Source organism: Bufo gargarizans, chromosome 2 (genome assembly GCF_014858855.1).
Source record: "Bufo gargarizans isolate SCDJY-AF-19 chromosome 2, ASM1485885v1, whole genome shotgun sequence".
NCBI classification, from domain to species: Eukaryota; Metazoa; Chordata; class Amphibia; order Anura; family Bufonidae; genus Bufo; species Bufo gargarizans.
In genome coordinates, this window is record NC_058081.1 from 554,326,094 (window position 1) to 554,347,174 (window position 21,081).

The window sequence follows — 21,081 nt, forward strand, 5'->3', positions numbered from 1 at the left end:
CTGCAGGCCACACGCAAGTCACTGGTTGTACACCCCTGGATTAACGGGTGAAAACCAGAGGACTGCCAAAATAGCACACTTAGGATTAGCCCAAAGTCAAATTGGCTGGTTGATGCTGGTTCCACACCCACTGATCATTATTACAGCAATGTGGCACTTTATCTCCTGTTAGCTCTCCTCGACTATCTCCAGGTGGCTGATGAAGGCCATTCTAGTGTTTCACTGCAGTGACTGGCAAGGTTCACATGAATCAGACACCAACTAGTCAACACTGGTGGTATATCTTAGCAATATGCCACCGAGGTCTGTGGTTAGCCAACTTCTAAGTACATGGGTGGGTATCAGTTAATTTCAACAGAAAAAAATCAAACATAATTTATGGAAAACCTAAATTTAATGGGAGCAGTTAAATGTATTTTGGGAATAGAAAGATACTATGGCAGAGGTTAAGAAGGGAGGGGTTAAAAGGCAGTTGCACCTTACAACATGACAAAATAATGGAGAACAATATTCTATAGAAATTCCATATATTAAACTAGGACAGTATAAGGAAGAACAATATTCCATAGACATTACACATATTAAACTAGGAAGGAAGCCAAATTTTATATGGGCTAGCCTAATAACTGGGGCACAGCCTACACATCACAAGTCCGTAGCAGCATTCATTATATTCACAGCATGGCCAACACATCTTCATCACACGGGGTGGCACGGGCTCAGGAGAATTCTCTTTTCCCTTTATTTTGTGAGATTTTCTTCCCAGTTGTTTCCCATTTATTGCACTTATCCGTGGCAGCTACAAGTCCCTATAGACTGGATTTCCATGATCATTCCGGAATCAATGTCAAATGCAAGGAAAACCAATAGGTCTTTAAGATTTTTGTTCTGCAAAACAGTAAAATAAAAACAAAAAAATAAATTAATAGGATTTAATTGAAGTCGTCTTGCGTCATATTCTGTAGAAATGTTGAAGTAGTTGTTTCGATTTTCCAAAAGTGACAACCACTAATAGATGTCCATTCTTAAAAGGTTTACGGACTTAGAGCTCATTCACACGACCATATAAATAAGTCCACATCCGGACCCATTCATTTAAAAAAATGCAGACAGCACATCATGTGCTGTTGCATCCGTAGTTCTGTTCCGCGGCCCCACAAAAAATATAAAGCATGTCCTAATCTTGTTCGCAATTGCGGACAAGAATAGGCATTTTCTATGATAGAGGTGGCCATGTGCGGTCCGCAAATTGCAGAAAGCACACGGACCAGTATCCGTGTATTGCGGATCCGCAATTTGCAGATGTGCAAAACACTACAGTTGTGTGAATGTAGCCTTAACATGCTCAAAACTGATCAGATGACCATCAATCGAACTGTCTAGTTTCGGCAGGACCTGCTGCTCAGCACCCGATATGTCCCAACTGCAAATGTTGAGGGAAAGAAGAATGTAAGGTGTATGCCCACCTTTATATTACTGGTGGTGGCAAAACTTTATCTTTGAATATTATTTTACAAATAAGAACCAGAGCATAGATCGAACATTGTGCCTTTGGACAGCCTGAAAATTCATCATTTGGCACATAGTGTTCAAATATGCTGTATAAATAATTACTTTGGTTTAACTTGGCAAGAGGCAACTAATATGTTATTCTGATCCAGGTGCCAAAGAGCAAACAGGTCTCAAGTAAATATATAAGTATAAGTATTGTTCTGGTTGTGATGCCATATTGCCGCATATGGTGCTATTTTGTCCCGAAAACCTGGTCATGCTGCTCTAAAATAGAGATATCTGATATACAGTCTGGGAGATGACAAGGATAAATTTGTTCTTACTTGAGTGGACCTCTCCCATTGTCAGACTATAGTTTCCAGCTCCTACTAGAGTTGGGTTTCTTTATTGTGACAAGCCTGAGCTCACTAGAGAATCCTCTTGTACTCTGGAGGGCCAATCCATCCCTGAACTCACATCAGTTCAGGGTGAGCCTACCTCCATCAAATTCATTATGGGATTGTAAACTAACCTTCTTTATTAGTAGTATTAGAAATGGGAGCAGCACAGTACGATTCCAGTATAGCAAAATTACACCCACAGAAGCAACATTCCTCCACTATCCCAGGCCGGGATCTGCTGCGGACTGTACCAGGTCTACCTAAAAAAAATTAGAAGATAAAATTAAACATAAAGTAATCAAACACAAGAGGTCATACATTAATGGTACAGCCAAATATGATCAGAACAACCTCATTCATTTTCAAGGCAGCCATTTTGTGATTGAAGTAAAACATATGCAAAAGCTGCTTTTAAAGGGCAATTTTTTTATGTTTGAATTTTACTTATGTTGGGTTAAAAATCATTTTTTATTAACATCATCTTTATTAAAAATATTGAACTGTTCTGTCGCAAAGGCTTAACTGTTTGTCTTGCTGTGTGAATGGTACTATTATTTTGTGCCAAAACCTTTTCTCTAACTTACTAAAAGGTCATAAACACTTATTTAAGCCACTTCCTTATCAATAAGATAAGAATTCAGCTGTAATAAGTCTTTAGGAGGTCAGAGATAGGGAGTCATCAGCTGCCTGATGGAACAGAGTCAAAAAATACAAAGCCTGCTACTAGAGAAACTCAAGGCTGCACTGAGACAAGGGGGTCAACATTTTTAATAAAGACCAATTGAAAAAAATATTTTTAGCTCAAAATGTGTACAATGCAATAATAAAAAAAAAATACCCACAAAGGTGTACATAGCTTTTAAATGGGTTTTCTGGGATCTCAACATTGATAACCTTTTCTCAGGATACACTGATGAGCAAAAGGGTAACAATGTTTTGAACTTTTGACTTTCAGGCTCCATATCTCACCATCCACTACAGCTTCAAACATGAGACTACCATCATTTTATAGACAATCATCTTGGCTATCTCATATAAAAATTGCAACTATTTAGCATATGATTAGTTATTCAGATTCTTGTCTTGTAACTGCATTGTTACTGTTTTGCTCCTGGTGGTGTAACCACTTTTTCTTCTTATAACAAAACAGAAATAGAGGGCTCAACACCCTGTCTCTTCCATCATAGATGGTCATAGGAAATATGGATTTTGAGAGTCTTATTTGCATTGTGTCTCTTACCAATTAGGTGCTAGAGCCGAGTTTTTGGTAACCAATTTTTTTTCCTACCAGCAGTTTATTTTGTCTGTCTTTTTGGCTAATCTATTCTGATTATTTTAAATATCTATTTTATTATGTACTTTTATTGCGCTTTGATTTGATAGTATTGTGCCTTTTTATAGACCGATTCTGTACTAATAAATAGTGTTCTGATCCAATACCAGTTACGAAAGGTGGTGTACCTGCCCATGTGTACAGTACAGACCAAAAGTTTGGACACACCTTCTCATTCAAAGAGTTTTCTTTATTTTCATGACTATGAAAATTGTAGATTCACACTGGAGGCATCAAAACTATGAATTAACACATTTGGAATTATATACATAACAAAAAAGTGTGAAACAACTGAAAATATGTAATATTCTAGGTTCTTCAAAGTAGCCACCTTTTGCTTTGATTACTGCTTTGCACACTCTTGGCATTCTCTTGATGAGCTTCAAGAGGTAGTCACCTGAAATGGTTTTCACTTCACAGGTGTGCCCTGTCAGGTTTAATAAGTAGGATTTCTTGCCTTATAAATGGGGTTGGGACCATCAGTTGCGTTGTGGAGAAGTCAGGTGGATACACAGCTGATAGTCCTACTGAATAGACTGTTAGAATTTGTATTATGGCAAGAAAAAATCAGCTAAGTAAAGAAAAACGAGTGGCCATCATTACTTTAAGAAATGAAGGTCAGTCAGTCCGAAAAATTGGAAAAACTTTGAAAGTGTCCCCAAGTGCAGTCACAAAAACCATCAAGCGCTACAAAGAAACTGGCTCACTGTCACGGAAGGTGTACAGGAAACTAGAAGACACAAAATGAAGATCCGACTGACTGGATCCAAAACTAAGGAACAAAAGGGAGAGCCCTGCATCAGACCTGGCTCTCTCCCTAACTGCTCAGCCTATGCGAAAATCCCAATGGTAGATGATCGCATATCCTCGTACCTCGACTGTATAACACCTGAACACCCTATAATAGTGAGGGGACACGACCACCAGCTCCCTACACTTGATACGGAGGGAGTCAGGGTCACCTGGGATCCAGAAAACAGGAAAACACAAATGAACGAACAAAACTTATCTGTAGAAGACTCAGTAGTAGCATCAGCATGCACACACTCCAGGAAGTAATATAAAACGCAAAGTGATGCAGTATGGGAAGGGATTTAAAGGGATGCAATCAGTGCAACTACATGACAGCTGAGAGAGGCTAACTAGATGAGAAAATGAAAGCAAAACAAAAGGAACCTCAAGGAGGAGGTTCTGAAGGATGTCTGTCAGAGCTTCTCAGATGTCTGGTGGTGACACTCACGTGCGGACCGCCCCAGGAAAGGAAGACCAAGAGTCACCTCTGCTGCGGAGGATAAGTTCATCCGAGTCACCAGCCTCAGAAATCGCAGGTTAACAGCAGCTCAGATTAGAGACCAAGTCAATGCCACACAGAGTTCTAGCAGCAGACACATCTCTAGAACAACTGTTAAGAGGAGACTCTGTGAATCAGGCCTTCATGGTAGAATATCTGCTAGGAAACCACTGCTAAGGACAGGCAACAAGCAGAAGAGACTTGTTTGGGCTAAAGAACACAAGGAATCATATTCCATCCGGTTTGCGTTTAGTTGGACCATCATTTATTTTTCAACAGGACAATGACCCCAAACACACCTCCAGGCTGTGTAAGGGCTATTTGACCATGAAGGAGAGTGATGGGGTGCTGTGCCAGATGACCTGGCCTCCACAGTCACCGTACCTGAACCCAATCGAGATAGTTTCGGGGTGAGCTGGACTGCAGAGTGAAGGCAAAAGGGCCAACAAGTGCTAAGCATCTCTGGGAACTCCTTCAAGACTGTTGGAAGACCATTTCAGGTGACTACCTCTTAAAGCTCATCAAGAGAATGCCAAGAGTGTGCAAAGCAGTAATCAAAGCAAAAGGTGACTACTTTGAAGAACCTAGAATATGACATATTTTCAGTTTTCACACTTTTTTGTTATGTATATAATTCCACATGTGTTAATTCATAGTTTTGCTGCCTTCAGTGGGAATCTACAATTATGTATATAATTCCACATGTGTTAATGCATAGTTTTGATGCCTTCAGTGTGAATCTACAATTTTCATAGTTATGAAAATAAAGAAGACTCTTGGAATGAGAAGGTGTGTCCAAACTTTTGGTCTGTACTGTATATTTAACTTTTTCTTCTTGTATACTACAAATTACAACCTGTTTGCAACCTACCATGAAGAAGATTTCCCAAGAAAAGAGAGACAACATCATCCAGCTCATCGATAGTGGTATCTCAGCCCAAAAAATTGCCAAACTGCATCATGTGTGTGCCATGACAGTTGGAAGAATACAAAATGAAGTCCATCAATCCATTCCAAAGCCAAGAGGTGGACGTCCAGGCAAAATATCAGATTCAACAAGTCAGCTTATTAAAGGTCTATCAGTTCTGGATCAACAACAAGGCAGTGGAAGTGGCTTGTATGATTCGTAATACTGAGATCACAGACATCCATGCAAGCACCATGCGACGCGCATTACAAAAGTCTGGAATGGTGGCCCGAAATAAGGTGAAAAAAGGTGAAGGAGACTTGACTTCAATATCATTATAAGAAGCGTTAGCTCAAGTTTGGAAAAAAAAAGTACGAATAGTGGACAGTAGAAGATTGGAAACGTGTGATTTGGAGCAATGAGACAAAATTGAATAGACTCGGCTCTGATGGGTCTGGAAGAAACAAGGGAAAAGGGGGCTAATGGATCGAGAAATTTAAGGAACTACCAAGTTCAGTGAAGGAAGCCTGATGATATGGGGTTGTTTTCACAGCCAAAGGCGTTGGATACTTGACCAGGATCGATGGTGGTCTCAATGCTGAGCTTGATGTGAATATCCTAGAAGGCAAGTTACTTTGTACTATGAAAAGGACGACATAGTGTTCTAGCAGGACAACCACCCAAAGCATACGTCACAATTGGCAAAGAAATTATTCAATGACAATGAAGTAGAGGTGCTGGATTGGTCCCCACAGTCCCCAGACCCCAACTCAATCGAATACTTGTGAGTAGAGTTGAAGAGAAAGCTGTATTCATACCCAAGTGAGTCGACCAGTATGCACCTACATTGGGAACGCGTAGAAGAGACCTAGGGACAGATTTTAGTCAAGACATGCTTGAATATGATCCAGAGCATGACCAGAAGAATTTAGGCAAGGTTGAGAGCCAAAGTTGGATTTACAAAATACTAACAAAATAATAAAAAAATTAATTTAGCATTTTAGGAGCAAAATATGCATAACTAATCATATGCTCAGTAGTTACAGGTCGAGTTTATATATGATATAGCCAATATGATTGTCTATAAAATGATGGTAGTCTCACGTTCAAAACTGTAGTGGATGGTGAGATATGGAGCCTGAAAGTCAAAAGTTTAAAACATTGTTACTAGGGATCGACCGATATAGATTTTTTTTTTTTTAGAGCCGATACCGATAATCTGTGAACTTTCAGGCCGATAGCTAATAATTTATACCGATATTTTATATCTCATAATATAGATTATATTAGTTGGTAGTCACTGAGGTGGTGGAAATCTGCATTTGGCTCTAGTATATTATAAATTTTAATTATAAATCAATAAAGCCCTTAGTTGGTAGTCAATTTATAATTTACATTTATAATATACTAGTGCCAAATGTCAATTTCCATACCATCCCCCCTCCTCACTGACTTTATTAACCCCATATCAGACCTCAGATCAGATCTTTATTAACCCCTATCATACCTCAGATCAGGCCTTTATTAACCCCTATCAGATCTCAGATCAGACCTTTATTAGCCCCCATCAGACCTCAGATCAGACCTTTATTAACCCCCATCAGACCTCAGATCAGACCATTATTAAAGGGCTTCTGTCACCCCCCAACCCCCAATTTTCAGTTTTTGACTTATTATATTTGTTAATGTAACCAGATTCCATATATGCCCCTCTTACCTCGGGCAGTGCAGTAATTACAGTAAAAATCATACTTTTATTATATGTAAATTTCTTCACTACCAGCAAGTTGGGCGGACTTTCTGGTAGCCGCCGCATCCTCTGTTTGAAAAAACGCCCCCTTCTCCACTTGATTGACAGGGCCAGCGAGCGCTCTCCTCCTCTCGCTGGCCCTGCCTGCAGCCTCAAATCCCGTGCCAGCGCCGTACCTGTCATCATTCGGCGCAGGTGCTCTGACAGAAGGACGGCCGCTCCTTTCTCAGTGCGCCTGGGGTTTGAGGCTGCAGGTAGGGCCAGCAAGAAAACTACAACTCCCATCATTCCAGGACAGCCTACAGCTATCAGCCTACAGAAGGGCATAGTGGGTGTTGTAGTTTTACAACAGCTGGAAGGCTGCAGGTTAAGCATCCCTGATCTAAAGTGATCGTTCATTGTTAAATTCCAACCAACAATTGTTTCTTTTGGTTGAAATCATCTATTTTGATCAAAGTTAGATTAATGTGTATGGCCACCTTAAAGGGGTTGGCCACTTTCAGGTTGCTGTTGGCCAATGTGTTTGTACGATGATTATATGGCACTTGCTAATATAGTCTAGTGTTAAAATTATGCACCATTTTCTATATTTCATAAGGTATGCCCCCTTGTTTGTCATATCTTTTGTGCTGTCCACACAGAGCTCCTGTCCATAAAATGTCTGCTGATGGAGGGTCATGTGACCAGGCAAATCATCTCCATGTGATTTCTCCTCCATTCAAACACACAGCACCTGCACTAAACTCCGAACAGAATAAGTACAGATGGCAGGTGCAGTGTACTTAAATGGAGGAGACATCACATGGAGGTGATTTGCCTGGTCACATGACCTCCATCAGCAGACATTTTATGGACAGGAGCTCTGTGTGGACAGCACAAAAGATATGGCAAATAAGAGGCCATATGGCTATACTAGCAAATCCAATATAATCATCTCACAAATACATTGGTCAACGATAACCATAAAGTGGCCAACCCCTTTAAGACTATCACTGACTGATGGCAGCCACTTATCTCTGCAGGAACAAGGGATCAAGCATGCTGGCTACCTGCAGCTGCCACTAGAGGGAGTTTACTACATAAGCTTCCTCCCCTATACAAGATATAGTGAAAGCTCTTACAGATGCACACCCAATATTACACTACAAATAGTCTTCTGGGTGAGTGGTCTTCTGAAAGAAGATGGCGATGGCCAGTATGCATATAAATATGATGGAACTGAAGATGTGTTACAAAAAATCTGGTCTGGATTAGGGGATGTTCTCAAAGAGATGGTCTTTGGAGAGGTTTCACTGTATATTAAAAAATTAAACAGCATAAAATTGTGAACCTACAAACCGGATTCCCAAAAAGTTGGGACACTATACAAATCGTGAATAAAAACTGAATGCAATGATGTGGAGGTGCCAACTTTTAATATTTTATTCAGAATAAAACATAAATCACAGAACAAAAGTTTAAACTGAGAAAAAGTACAATTTTAAGGGAAAAATATGTTGAATCAGAATTTCATGGTGTCAACAAATCCCAAAGAAGTTGGGACAAGGCCATTTTCACCACTGTGTGGCATCTCCTCTTCTTCTTACAACACTCAACAGACGTCTGGGGACCGAGGAGACCAGTTTCTCAAGTTTAGAAATAGGGATGCTCTCCCATTCTTGTCTAATACAGGCCTCTAACTGTTCAATCGTCTTGGGCCTTCTTTGTTGCACCTTCCTCTTTATGATGCGCTAAATGTTCTCTATAGGTGAAAGATCTGGACTGCAGACTGGCCATTTCCTTACCCGGATCCTTCTCCTACGCAGCCATGATGTTGTGATTGATGCAGAATGTGGTCTGGCATTATCTTGTTGAAAAATGCAGAGTCTTCCCTGAAAGAGATGACGTCTGGATGGGAGCATATGTTGTTCTAGAACCTGAATATATTTTTCTGCATTGATGGTGCCTTTCCAGACATGCAAGCTGCCCATGCCACACGCACTCATGCAACCCTTATACCATCAGAGATGCAGGCTTCTGAACTGAGCGTTGATAACAACTTGGGTTGTCCTTGTCCTCTTTGGTCCGGATGACATGGTGTCTCAGATTTCCAAAAAGAACTTTGAATCGTGACTCATCTGACCACAGAACAGTCTTCCATTTTGCCACACTCCATTTTAAATGATCCCTGGCCCAGTGAAAATGCCTGAGCTTCTGTATCTTGCTTAGAAATGGCTTCTTCTTTGCACTGTAGAGTTTCAGCTGGCAACGGCGGATGGCACGGTGGATTGTGTTCACTGACAATGGTTTCTGGAAGTATTCCTGAGCCCATTCTGTGATTTCCTTTACAGTAGCATTCCTGTTTGTGGTGCAGTGTTGTTTAAGGGCCCGGAGATCACGGGCATCCAGTATGGTTATACGGCCTTGACCCTTACGCACAGAGATTGTTCCAGATTCTCGGAATCTTCGTCTGATGTTTTGCACAGTTGATGATAGATGCAAAGTCTTTGCAATTTTTCGCTGGGTAACACCTTTCTGATATTGCTCCACTATCTTTCTGCGCAACATTGTGGGAATTGGTGATCCTCTACCCATCTTCTGGAAGACACTGCCACTCTGAGAAGCTCTTTTTATACCCAATCACCTTGCCAATTGACCTAATTAGTGTTAATTGGTCTTCCAGCTCTTCGGTATGCTCAAATTTACTTTTTCCAGCCTCTTATTGCTACTTGTCCCAACTTTTTCGGGATTTGTTGACACCGTGAAAATTTGAATCAACGTATTTTCCCTTTAAAATTATACATTTACTCGGATTAAACGTTTGATCTGTCATCTACGTTCTATTACAAATAAAATATTGACATTTGCCATCTCCACATCATTGCATTCAGTTTTTATTCACAATTTATTTAGTGTCCCAACTTTTTTGGAATCCGGTTTGTACATCCATTTTAAGCAGTGCTATCTACCTGAATATAATTATATATGTGTGAAGGCTGTGTACAGCCTGTAATTGTGGGAGGGGCTGCCTCCTCTACTTATAGCCAGCGGACGGGAGTCAGGGGGCAGTCGTTCTGTGCATTAGGTTCCTTCCGGTTTTGATCCCCCAGCGTGCAGCCCGGCGGTGAGTAAGGATTGCGGTGTCTCCTGTCTGCACCAACCTCCCCGTAGCTAAACGGCTGCATCGTTCCCCAGCTGGTTCGAGTCCGCGGCAGGACTCTCTGCGGCCTGGCAGGGGGCTCCCGACGCTGGACAGTCCGTCCCGGTCCAGCGCTCCCAAATATATATATCGTGGTTGGTGGTGCCTAGCACTAATAGCTATGTGAAATCTGCTATACCTACCTGTCTCAACATCTATTTGGTCCCACAATGTATATCATTGCCTCTAGCCTAGGTTCGGTTGCTCCCATTCCGCAGCCATTCACCATACTATTGTAGTGCCACTTGCTTGTTTTCCTTTCAAGACTCCTTGAAATACTGGTATCATGCCCTCATGGGAGCTTTATAGGCAGTCGTGTTGTCATCCAGTGCCTTAAAATAGCTAACTTAGGGACTTTGTTAGTGCCACTTGTTATTTGCTTTTAGGGTAAAAGTACTTTTCCCCAGAGACCTCCTGCTGCATGTTTTTATATAGGGCACGTGTTCATCCATTATGATGCGACGCACGGAGTCGCTCAGGTCAGGGCCATTTGCATCGCCCAGGCGTTCAGGTCATCATTTAGGTGTAACGTTGACTATTGACGTTCTCAAATCACGTATTGTTGCCTGGATCCCCCAGGTTATCCGCCTTACAGGCCAACGCATTTGTTTGTTTCGCTCACATTTGTCTTCCGGCAGGGGTTTGGTGGTTCCTAATGCCATTCATGCCAGGTGTCGGTCATGTCTGTTGCCTGATGCACGCAGTTGCAGGTTTTAAATGTCACGTTGAATCCTGATTAGCTCAGGCTATATGCAGTTGCCTGAATCGCTCAGGTCTTTTTCTTACAGGGTGACGCAGGCTCCGGTGCTCTAAGGTCAGGTAACAATTCCTTTTTGGTTGTTCAAATTCGCTCAGGTGGTCTGTTTCATTTGGTACATTCATTCTGGAGTTTCTCAGGTTTTATGTAATTGCCTGAAGCACTCAGGTTTCATGTAAATGGACTGAATCGCTCAGGGTTATGTCCTTGCTTGAATCGCTCCGGTTTTGGTAACTTCCTGAATCGCTCAGGCCTATTTTTTCCCGCAATGCCCTGTTGGTTCCTGGTTAACCAAATTCATGTATCCTCATGTACAATTACCTGAATCGCTTCGGTGCCGGACGATTTCAAGTCAGGGGCCTTTTGTTAGTTTGTCATAGCACCCAGGCTGCATTCTGGTCTCTGTGGGGCTGGTTCGGTTCCGTCAGGCCGCGCATTGCTGGCTTGGTCTTCCTGATCCTCAGGCCATACGGTTATCTTCATACGGTCATTTCTGTTACTATGCTCGCCTCTCCAGGTCACGTGTCAATGCAGCTTGTTTTTGTTTAAGCAGGTCCCCAGGCCCGGAAATCCCGGTCCAGCTTCATTCATTTTCGCGATATTTCTCCATTACCGATCATTCCTCGGTGTCAGGTTCCAAGTAAGTTTAGAAACTAGGTTACGGCATGCGGTCTCACCACGGCTTAGGGGTCTTTCCCCCTTTTTTCATCGCGAGCTTTCATTTCTAGGTCTCCGGTCCCATCAAAGAAATTAGTCAGGGCTGACTGTTGGTCCGGGTAGGTTTGTTTCATTTCTATGCCTCGTTTTTCCTGTTTTCCTCACCACACCCGCCCGGTCATTCTGTCACAACTCAAAAAATATATATAATTGTTATAAAAGGGGAAAAAATTAAATATGTATGTATATGCTTACCTCTTTCCTATGCAGCCTGAAAGATGTCTCAAGCGTCAGACGTGGATAACAACATGTCATTACCTGGTTCTTCAATGTCAGGACACGCCAGTAACCAATCCCTTCGCAACTGGACAATACCGAAACTTATTTCGGAGCTTAATAGGAGAGGAATCCATCACCCGCATCAGCAAGGAAGGCGGAGCTTTACCGGCTCCTGATGACGGAGTCGGGGGTGCAAACGAACAGCCCTCTCTCTCTTCCATCCAGCTGTCCCTGTTGCAGATGCAGTCCACCATCGGCAGCTTGGCCGGGTCGGTGGCCAATATTCAGTCCAGAATGGGGGAGTTGGAGTCTCGGCCGCAGGTGGCGCCACTGTCACCATCCCCGCCGCCTATCCCGTCCACTTCCCGCGACGCAGCTCCAGGTACGGCCTGTGCCAGCCCCCAGATCGCTCCTTCACATTTTATCCCGGAGAACTTAAAAAGGAATATCCTAGCAGGAAAGGATGTTAATCTAGCATCCATTCTCATTGCGTCCCAGGACGTTTCAGAGAACAAAATTATCAATTGTGGGGAGGTTTCGGTTGTGCTCAGAGCCAAGGACGCTCGCCTGAACCGAAAGCTGTCAATTCCGGAATTTGTCCTGGCGTTTAGCCTGTACAGGGACACTATTTGCTTGGTACAACCCCACAGGCGCAAGGAGTTGGATTCATATTTGTACCGCATCACGGACTTGGGTTACAAGTACGGTGGCACAAATTTTTACGACTATCATAGGTCGTTCTCGGCCAAGGCAGCCGCAGCACTCTCCCAGTTCCAGTTTATTACTGACTGGGCGAACCTCAACATGGAGCTCTTCTGTCGGCATTTCGCCGGTCTGAGGGCTCCTGCTTGTGCTGCTTGCCAGTCAATCTTACATACAGCAGACTGGTGCCCCAACCTGCCTACCCTGGCTCGGGAAGGGTCCCTCCCAGGCCCCTCTAGCGCCCAGCGGTACCAGGCCTCCACAGATAAGCTGGGGAGACCAATCACTTATCTGGGTCAGGGTCAAATCTGCAACAATTTCAATGCAGGGGGTTGCGGATTCAACAGTTGCAAAGCGTTGCATATCTGCTCCCTCTGTTTCAGGGCCCACCCTCACGCTAGCTGTCCTGAAAAACAACACAGGACGCTATGACTAGCCGACATCAACATTGAACTTTTAGGCGTTCTGTTGCAGGACCACCCTGATCGCCAAATGGTTCAGTTCCTTCTCTCGGGCTCGAGAGGGGTTTCCACACGGGTTTCATTGCCCTCCCTCAAGTTTCCTGGGAGGGAAGGAACTTGCTGTCGGCTACTCAGGAGCCAGCTGCAGTAGATACCCTGCTGCAGGCGGAGGTCCAGAAGGGTTTCCTGTTGGGTCCGTTCCGGTCGATCCCCTTCACAAATTGGAGGGTGAACCCGATTGGTCTGGTAACCAAGCAGTCCTCCAATAAAAAAAGGATTGATTTACGACTTGTCTGCTCCTCACATGGCAGCCATTCCCAGCTTAAATTCGTTAATTCCATCCGAAGAATTCGCCATGAGGTACTCATCCATCAATGAGGCTATCCAGTATATCTTGCAAGCCGGGGAAGGGGCTTGGTTGGCTAAGGCCGACATAGCAGATGCGTTCAAGTTGCTCCCTATTCTTCCCCAGTTGTGGAAGTACTACGGCTTGCAGTGGGCGCATATGTATTACTTTGCCAACCGGCTCACTTTTGGATCCATGGCTGTTTGATCGTCTTGCGTGGGCCTTGCACTGGATCCTGGTTCACCATGGGGGGCTGGACATGGTCATCCATTATCTCGATGACTTTCTCATCATCGAGAGCCCCCAGGGTGAACCTACGGGTTTAGGAAGTTTGCTGCAACTTTTTGCCAAGCTAGAGGTTCCCGTGGCTACTGCAAAGACTGAGGGGTCAGGTACCAGGTTTACCTTCTTGGGCATCATCCTTGATTCTGTCTGCATGGAGGCCAGCCTCCCCGCAGCAAAGCTTTCCAAGATTCAGGCCGCTGTCTCCTCTGCGGCTTTGTCCAGGGTCCTGTCCAAGTGGGAGCTCCAGTCCCTGTTAGGTTCCCTGAATTTCGCTTTTAGGATCATGCCCCAGGGTAGATCTTTCACGTCCAGGCTCCTCAGTCTCCTCCCTTCTGCGGCGGATCAGGATTCCGCCATCCAACTGGACAATCACGCTGTGGCCAACTTACAAATGTGTCAATCATTCCTTTCTAGGTGGAAAGGCATTTCTCTGTTTGTGCCTTCCCCGGATTCGGAGTCACCCACTGTCTTTACCGACGCCGCAGCCTCTCGCGGGTTTGCGGCGATTTTCCATCCCCACTGGTTTCGTTGGCAGTTGGCCAGGTGGAATTCCTCTCCGACGCCGGTTCTCTGAGGTCATCCCCATTATTAGAGCTGTACCCGATCGTGGCAGCCGCCCAAGTCTGGGGCTCTCTCTGGGCCAATAAATCTGTGATATTTAGGACAGACAGCCAGGTATTGGTAGATGTCGTCACGAAAGGGAGGGCAAAGTCCCAGAAAATCATGTCCCTCTTGCGTAAGTTAGTCTGGCTTTCCTTGCAGTTTAATTTTCATTTCTTTGCATTTCACATTCAGGGGGCTAAGAATGTCGCGGCGGATGCATTGTCCCGTTTTAATTACGCCATCTTTTTCCAGGAACTACCAGACGCAGACCCTGTCGGTTCTCCAGCTCCACCGTTCAGCTCCCTACTGATGGACTAGGGTCCCTGGTAGCCTCTGCACGGATCTTAGTTCAGCATTCTTTAGCAGCTAATACTGCCAGGAACTACAAAGCAGGATTTAAGATCTTTCTTCAGTTTGTAGACACCCATCCACAGGGTGACTTGGACGAGGTCACCTTCCTCATGGCTTTCATAGCTTATTCCCATTCTCATCGCCACCTTTCTTTCAATACCATCAAGCTGTATCTCGCAGGGATTCAGCACCATAGGATGCTCAGGAACCCCTCTGGCAAGTCCACCATGGCAAACCAGGCCATCAAAGCCACACTTAGGGGTATTCAAAAGAATAGCGTAGGTGTTCAGGTCCGCAGGCAACAGGTCTCAAGCAAACTGTTTTGAAAGTTGTCTCTAGCCCTGGACGGTCTTCCTTTTGGGCACTCAGCCAGCATCACCATCAAGGAGGCCATGTACCTCTGGTTCTATGGGTTTCTTAGTCCTGGGGAGTTCACCTGTGGCTCTCTCAGCCGTACCACTCTCCTCAAGCGGCATCTCATCTGGCATGACAACCATTTCACGCTATACATTCCATCCACCAAAACTAACCAGACGGGTCCTCCCACTGAGGTCGAGTTTTTCACCACGGCCAATTGCTGGTGTCCTGTCAAGGTTCTCAAGGAACTTCTTTCCCTTCCTCAGTCAGCTGCCTTAGACGGCCCGTTGCTCCCGTTAGATGGCAGGCCCCTTTCCTCTGCCCATTTCATCACTAACGGCCGCATACTCGCGGCAGGTTTGGGCTACAATCCTAGCTCAATATCCGGGCATTCCTTCAGAATAGGATCGGCTTCCGCAGCTTCCAGGCATCAGGTTCCGGCCCATGTGATGCGTAAGATGGGTCGCTGGCGGTCGTCATGTTACGCACGATATATTCCCAATCCACAGGTTGAAATATACAGAGCCTTTTGTTCTTTAGCTTTCTAAATCTTATTTTGGTCAATAAATTATTTGCACCCTTCACAGTGCCGGCTATCATCTTTTTGCCCACATAGTTAGGCCTTACCTCGTACCTGGCTCCGGGCACACTCCAGCCAGATAGGTCAGGGCAGTGTACAGGCATGCCTCTTCTGTCCCGCTCTCAGCTCGTACCACAAATATAAATATATATATATATAAATATATATATATACAGACGTGGACAAAATTGTTGGTACCCTTTGGTCAATGAAAGAAAAAGTCACAATGGTCACAGAAATAACTTTAATCTGACAAAAGTAATAATAAATTAAAATTCTATAAATGTTAACCAATGAAAGTCAGACATTGTTTTTCAACCATGCTTCAACAGAATTATGTAAAAAAATAAACTCATGAAACAGGCATGGACAAAAATGATGGTACCCCTAGAAAACACAGAACATAATGTGACCAAAGGGACATGTTAATTCAAGGTGTGTCCACTAATTAGCATCACAGGTGTCTACAACCTTGTAATCAGCCATTGGGCCTATATATATGGCTCCAGGTAATCACTGTGTTGTTTGGTGATATGGTGTGTACCACACTCGACATGGACCAGAGGAAGCAAAGGAAAGAGCTGTCTCAAGAGATCAGAAAGAAAATTATAGACAAGCATGTTAAAGGTAAAGGCTATAAGACCATCTCCAAGCAACTAGATGTTCCTGTGAGTACAGTTGCACATATTATTCATAAGTTTAAGATCCATGGGACTGTAGCCAACCTCCCTGGACGTGGCCGCAGGAGGAAAATTGATGACAAATCTAAGAGACGGATAATCCGAATGGTAACAAAAGAGCCTAGAAAGACTTCTAAAGAGATTCAAGGTGAACTTCATGCTCAAGGAACATCAGTGTCAGATCGCACCATCCGTCGTTGTTTGAGCCAAAGTGGACTACATGGGAGACGACCAAGGAGGACACCATTGTTGAAAACGAATCATAAAAAAGCAAGACTGGAATATGCCAAACTACATGTTGACAAGCCACAAAGCTTCTGGGAGAATGTCCTGTGGACAGATGAGACAAAAATCGAAGTTTTTGCCAAGGCACATCAGCTGTATGTTCACAGACGAAAAAATGAAGCATATCAAGAAAAGAACACTGTCCCTACTGTGAAACATGGAGGAGGCTCTGTTATGTTCTGGGGCTGCTTTGCTGCGTCTGGCACAGGGTGTCTTGAATCTGTGCAGGGTACAATGAAATCTCAAGACTATCAAGGAATTCTAGAGAGAAATGTACTAGCCAGTGTCAGAAAGCTTGGTCTCAGTCGCAGGTCATGGGTCTTGCAACAGGACAATGACCCAAAACACACCGCTAAAAACACCCAAGAATGGCTAAGAGGAAAAAATTGGACTATTCTAAAGTGGCCTTCTATGAGCCCTGACCTCAATCCTATTGAGCATCTTTGGAAGGAGCTGAAACATGCAGTCTGGAAAAGGCACCCTTCAAACCGGACACAACTGGAGCAGTTTGCTCATGAGGAGTGGGCCAAAATACCTGCTGAGAGGTGCAGATGTCTCATTGACAGTTACAGGAAGCGTTTGATTGCAGTGATTGCCTCAAAAGGTTGCGCAACAAAATATTAAGTTAGGGGTACCATCATTTTTGTCCATGCCTGTTTCATGAGTTTATTTTTTTACATAATTCTGTTGAAGCATGGTTGAAAAACAATGTCTGACTTTCATTGGTTAACATTTATAGAATTTTAATTTATTATTACTTTTGTCAGATTAAAGTTATTTCTGTGACCATTGTGACTTTTTCTTTCATTGACCAAAGGGTACCAACAATTTTGTCCACGTCTGTATATATATATATATATATATATATATATATATATATATACAGGGGTCAAGTCCTGGGAAAAAAAGTGTGGGAACTCACCCAAGATCCACTGCAACCCCCCCCCCCCCCTCCAAAAAATAAAAAAGCACAGAAAATCTAGCATGCTGTAATTTGTGTCGCTGCGGACTAAAAAATAAATTAAAAAAATAGCACTTTTAGAAAAGTTTGTCCTGGGATTCGATCTCATGACCTCTACACAGCAGAAGCAAGGCATATGCCCTCACAGCTATGAAAGCTGTCTAGCTTGCTACTTAAAAAAAAATATATATAAGACTTCTACTGTAGGTAACTTTGCCCACTGTGTATGGATGTAGCAGAGCTGGGTGTGTTGGGGCAGCTGTCATGTGTATGGTTGTACACTAGGTATCAGTACACTAGGTATAAGTAGAAGTCTTAGTTTTTTTTTTTTAAGCAACTACCTCAACAGCTTTTATGGCTGTGAGGGTAAATGCCTTGCCTGTAATGTGTAGAGGTCATGAGTTCGAATCCCAGGACAAACTAAAAGTGTTTTTTTTTCTTTTTCTGATACTTCTACTGATACCTTGTGTACTGATACCTAGTGTACAACCATACACATGACAGCTGCCCCAACACACCCAGCTCTGCTACATCCATACACAGTGGGCAGCTGTCATGTGTATGGTTGTACACTAGATATCAGTACACTAGGTATAATTAGAAGTCTTATATTTTTTTTTTTTAAGCATTTACCTAGACGGCTTTCATGGCTGTGAGGGTAAATGCCTTCCTCTGATGTGTAGAGGTCGTGAGTTCGAATCCCAGGACAAACTTTTCTAAAAGACATTCTAAATGATCTCGTAGTGAAGGAGATGATGTCATTAGGGGGCGGGGCGCCATGAGAGGAGTCGCAGGCAGCGGCACCGCACAGACAGCTTCCTCTCAACTGAAGCCGCCCCTCCTCCCTTAACCTGCCCTGCACAGTGCGCTCCGTCTCCCCCTGTGAATCTGATTCAGCTGTGTTCTCCTGGCTTGAGGCTGAAAGGGAACGGCGTTCCTGCCATGAAAAAAGTGCAGGAACGCCGTTCCCATGCGTTCCCCCTCCACTCGACCCCTGTATATATATATATAATTGACGGTACCCTTCCGTTAAAGAAAGAAAAACTCACAATGGTCACTGAAATAACTTGAAACTGACAATTGTCACTAAACTAATTAAAATCACACATTGCCTTTGAATTGTGGTTCAGAATAACTTTTAAAAACAAACTAATGAAAGTGGCCTGGACAAAAACAATTGTATCCCTAGGAAAAAATTTAAAATAATTTGATCATAGAGACACGTTAAACTAAGGTGTGACATCACAGGTGTCTTCAAACTTGTAATCAGTCTGCATATTTAAAGGATAAAAATTAGTCAATGTGTTGTTCTATATCATGGTGGGTACCACGCTGAACATGGACCAAAGAAAGCTAAGGAGAGAGTTGTCTCAGTAGATAAAAAAGAAAATTATAAACAAATATGTTAAAGGTAAAGGCTATAAGACCATCTCCAAACAGCTTGATGTTCCTGATACTACATTTGCACATATTATTCAAATGTTTAAGGTCTACAGGACTGTAGCCAATCTCCCTGGATGTGGCCGCAAGAGGAAAATTGTTAACAAATTAAGGAGGCAGATGATATGAATAGTAACCAAAGAGCCCAGAACAACTTCAAAAAGAGATTAGAGGTGAACTCCAAGGTCAAGGTACATCAGTGTCAGATTGCACCATCCATATTGATAAACCACAAAGGAGAATGTCCTTTGAACAGAAGAGACAAAACTGGAGCTTTTTGGCAAGTATCATCAGCTCTATGTTCACAGATGCAAAAATAAACCATAGAAAGAAAAGAACATTGTACCGACTGTGAAACATGCAAGAGGCTTGGTTATGTTTTAGGGCTGCTATGCTGCATATGGCACAGGGCGTCTTGAATCTGTGCAGGGTACAATGAAATCTCAAAAATATCAAGGCATTCTGGAGCCAAATGTGCTGCCCAGTGTCAGAAAGCTTGGTCTCAGTATAATGACCCAATACAGCTAAAAACTCAAAGCATTGGACTATTCTGAAGTGGCCGTCTTTGAGCCCTAATCTAAATCTTATTAAACATCTGTGGAAGGATCTGAAACATGCAGTGTGGAGAAGGCCCCCTTCAAACCTGAGACAGGTGGAGCAGTTTGCTCACCTCGGAATGAGACAAAATACCTGTGGACAGGTATAGGAATCTCATTGAGAGTTACAGAAATCGCTTGATTGCAGTGATTGCCTTAAAGGGAGTCTGTCACCTCTATATGGCCATATACAGTGTTTATATTGTCCCATAGCACACCTGTACATGAATGTAATAGTACCTTTGTCTTTTTCTTTACACTTGGAGAAGCTGGAAAAAAGAAGTTTAACTTATATGCAAATGAGCACTCGAAAGTGCCCAGGGGCGGCGTTCACTGTGTTGCAGCACAGACTGCGCTGCCTTTTTCATGTTTCCCTCTGCCTATGCCCGCCCTCCTATTCCCTTGCGTCATCTTTCGGTCCGGCTGAGAACCTGGGGTGGGGAAACAATGAAAAAAGGCAGAGCAGCCTGGGCTCCAACACAGTGAATGCCGCACCTGGGCACTTGCAAGTTCCCATTTGCATACGAATTAAACGTCGTTTTTCCAGCTTCTGCAAGTGTAAAGAAAAAGACAAAGGTACTATTACATTTATATATAGGTGTGCTATAGGACAATGTAAGCACTGTATATGGCCATATGGAGGTGACAGACTCCCTTTAAAAGGTTGTGCAACAAAATATTAAGCTGAAGGTACCATAATTTTTGTCCATGCCAGTTTCATTAGTTTGTTTTATAAATTATTTTGTTGAACTACAATTCAAAATCAATTTCTGATTTGTATTAGTTGATTTTCAGTAAATGTTTTATTTATTATTACTTTTGTCAGTTTCAAGTTATTTTAGTAACCACTGTGGGCTTTTCTTACTTTAACAGAAGGGTACCAACAATTTTGTCCACATGTGTATATATACGTATATCTATTAGATATTAATTATTCAATTATACAATATATCAGTGTCAGAGGTACAAAACATGTAGTAAAATCATACAAAATCTAAAAATATACACCTCTATACAGTATAAAGCATTAAAGAGGTTTTCCCAAGACAGATAAAACTGACCTACCCTCAGGATGGGTCATCAATATCAGATCAGTGGGGGTCTGACAACTATGGCACAGGGTGTCAATAAACTGGGGAGTTACTTAAATATTCTACCCAGTTTTTTTATATGAACTTAGGCTGGTTGAGGTGCTTTACACTGCTTATCTATATGTAGTGCAGTAAGTCTACTGAGTTATGTGCCACTTGTGCAGCAGATGGAAGACAAAGGGTTCACCTTGCTCAAGTGCCCTGCAGAGATTCAACTGTACCCCTGTGGGCCAGTCCAAGCCTGTTCAGAGGGACAGTCAGGGACAAGCTTACTCTTATAACAAGTACACACATACACA

At 43.2% G+C, this 21,081-nt stretch overlaps 1 protein-coding gene across 2 annotated transcripts in view; it reads right to left on the reverse strand.

The window, feature by feature from the left end:
• Positions 1 to 354: 354 nt before the first annotated feature.
• The window catches only part of LOC122926676 (insulin-like growth factor III), a 68,965-nt gene continuing 48,238 nt past the window's right edge, over positions 355 to 21,081 (reverse strand). The window contains exons 2-3 of one of the 2 annotated variants that reach the window (XM_044278129.1): positions 2,024 to 2,152; positions 355 to 888 (exon numbers count right to left, since the gene is read on the reverse strand). In XM_044278129.1, the coding sequence (XP_044134064.1) occupies positions 875 to 888; positions 2,024 to 2,152 (143 nt within the window). In that variant the 3' untranslated portion in view covers positions 355 to 874. The remainder of the gene's footprint in view (positions 889 to 2,023; positions 2,153 to 21,081) is intronic. The other variant, XM_044278128.1, reaches the window with a different exon arrangement.